Source organism: Antrostomus carolinensis, unplaced genomic scaffold, assembly GCF_000700745.2.
Source record: "Antrostomus carolinensis isolate BGI_N321 unplaced genomic scaffold, ASM70074v2 scaffold17230, whole genome shotgun sequence".
NCBI classification, from domain to species: Eukaryota; Metazoa; Chordata; class Aves; order Caprimulgiformes; family Caprimulgidae; genus Antrostomus; species Antrostomus carolinensis.
The window spans coordinates 46,371-49,091 of NW_010287975.1; the positions used below are offsets into that span (position 1 = coordinate 46,371).

Here is a 2,721-nt window from a genome sequence, read left to right on the forward strand (position 1 = left end):
CCAAAATGCTGACCTTCATTCAGTAAGTTGTCAAATGCCACATGGTACAGGCATTCACATGAAAATTTATTACAACTCAGGAAGTCTAGAGTAAAAATTTTACGCTGCTAAAAACTGTGGAAAAAGTTACTCACTCCTTATGAAGGGCTAACACGACACTGGCAATACATAAACTAGTTGTAGGCCTGTAAGCAGGGAATGTGGAGAGTCACTGTTCATCCAGAAAGTCCTTATGCACAAAGATACAAATGAATTACTACAGCTGGAAACCTCTTTCCCCTTCCTCAGAGACCTTCTCATCATTGAACTGTGAACTGAAACAAAGCAACAGCTTTTGGAGGCAGAAAAATCAGTGTCAAAAGTTTAACCCAAGTCTTGGCCAGTGAAAGAGCAGGTCAGCAGCAGCAGTATCTGTCGTCATGTGTGACCACAGCTCCTCTGTCACACGGGCAGAAGAATCTCCCTCTTTACCACATCTCACAAAAGTACAAAGTGATGTTGTGTACAAGTCATAAATGTTTGTGTAAAAACACAAACTTCACCCTCTGTTCTGCTCTCAACTTCTCCCTTATTTCTAAGACAAACCCACCAGCATTTTCCCTGGTGCTAGAGGAGAAACCGCAGCCCCAGCCCAGCAGGTTTTTTCAATCAGACAGTCTGTAAACACCCCGGACATCAGAGCCCAGCTCACCCAGGCAGGAGAAGCTCCCCTCACCCCTGGGAGGAGCCGCCGCATCCAGCAGGAAGGGCGGCAGGAAGCTCTGCCACAAGCAGGATGGAGACTCTCTTGTTTTCTTTCCCCATGATGTCAAATCCACAGCCACATCAGCGTGGGCATACCCCGGGTTTCAGTTTAAGAGCAGTGGCTTGTCTCTGCTGACGTCAAGGGCCTGCTCAGTGGGTGTCTGCAGGATGGGGCTGCCAGCGAGTCCCCTGAGCAATAGCAGACTCTGGCTGTGGGCAGGCTGGGAGGCAGCTCCACGCACAGGGTGACAGTGCCAGCCACCATGAGACACATCTGCCAGGGCTGTAGTTTGGGGAAAAAAACTGTCACTATCAGGGCAAACATCTGCCAGCCTTGCACATTTCAGCTGCAGCAGGAAACATGGTAATTGTGTCATCTGTTTTCCACACTGACACCATGACATACCCAGCTAAAGAAGATAAAAGAAGCTTGGAGAGTCAAGACTGCAGGGACCCACGGCCATTTTGATTTAAGCTTATTCCATCTAAATAAAAATAAGTGTTATGAATGATGAATGTTCCTCCCCTCACCCCAATGTGCCTACTGTCAGGCTCCATTTCCCTCCTTCCCGCTGCACTTCTGTATTTGTGTAGCTCTCTCCCAGGGTGATGCTTGTAGGAAACAAAAGAGCAGAGAAACTGTACAGTTGGGTGGTCAGGATGCAAAGGGAGGTGAGCTCTGGAGGAGCTGTGCTGCCACACAACAGCAATCCTCTGCTGCCAGCCTCTCCCACCCTCTCCTCCACCTCCCCTCATTCTCGTCCTTACCTCATAGGACCAGACACACTGCACTCCCGCAAACCTCCGTACGCATCTTCCCACTTCCACGTCCTCGTGGGTGGTGTACATCTCCCGCAGGCACTCGCCAATGTGGGGCACCATTCTCCGCAGGACTTCTCGGCTCATGATCACTCCTGGTCCCCCCATGCAGAAGTTCTCTCCTGGTTCCAACGCCAGCTTCCCCATCTCCTCCGTGGTGCCAAGGCCAGTCTGCCCAAGAAAGAGGGGCTCACTGCTGTTCAAACTCCTGAGGAAGTTCTCCAGTTTGTCCCCTTTGATGTAAACGTCATCATCAGCTCTCATAAACCATTCGTATTTGTCCAAGTAGTGGTCATGCATGTATTTGAGCATCATGAAAGATTTCTTCTGGGGTGGGTAAGAGTCATCTACACCTGGAAGCGGCACGATGGGGATGGGAATAGAGGTGTCCGAGCCTTCGCTGGAGAAGAATTCAACCTTGCCAGGAATGGTTTTGGACCACGTTCTAGATTGAAAAAGACAATAAGGACTAATTAAGTACACAAACCCAGGCAGGCAGAGTGTGCTAGAGAGACCACTCGAAGGAACTACAGCTCATCTGCTTTACACATTCTCTCTTTAAACTCCTTGAAGGGTTATTTTTTCCCCACGCAAACGAGGACATTCACATGGTGCACAGAGCAATTGGTATAACACACAACAACGTGACGTGACAAGCATCTGAGCATCGTTCTTGCAGCTGTATCTGATGGAAAAATAATGAAATAATAGTAGCTCACAAGTGGCAGGCAGGCTTTCTTAAGCACACTCAGTCTAACAGCTATTGGTCACAAGATACAGGGTGGAGCAATTCACACACAACTGGATTTCATGCCTCCAAAGCTCCTCTGCAAGTTAATCAGCATCAAAACTGCCTCCCAAACACCCTGAGCCCCCCCAAAAGCTCCAATGTGCATTCAGAATACTGACTTCCAAAGACCAAAGACTAAAGAGATGCAAATTTCATATGAACTTGTGAGGAATCAACACCCTGTGGGAAACCAACCAAACAGCGACTTCTTCAGATGCTACGTGGAGAAGCAGGCAGGGTTTTGACAGAGGTAAAATGCTCCTGCCTGTTGACAGCCAGAGAAGAACATGGCAGCAACACCAACCTCAACCTGTCAGCCCACAGCATTAGAGGACTTGTAGAAAAGTAGTCCTAAGAGATACGGGCAA

The 2,721-nt window shown here is 48.6% G+C and overlaps 1 protein-coding gene across 1 annotated transcript in view; it reads right to left on the reverse strand.

The window, feature by feature from the left end:
- The window catches only part of LOC104522762 (chondroitin sulfate synthase 1), a gene marked incomplete at its 5' end in the record, with an annotated part of 28,324 nt that extends 26,316 nt beyond the window's left edge, over window positions 1-2,008 (reverse strand). The window contains one exon of the mRNA XM_010165140.1: window positions 1,513-2,008. Coding sequence (XP_010163442.1) covers window positions 1,513-2,008 — 496 coding nt within the window. The remainder of the gene's footprint in view (window positions 1-1,512) is intronic.
- Between the last annotated feature and the right edge of the window lie 713 nt (window positions 2,009-2,721).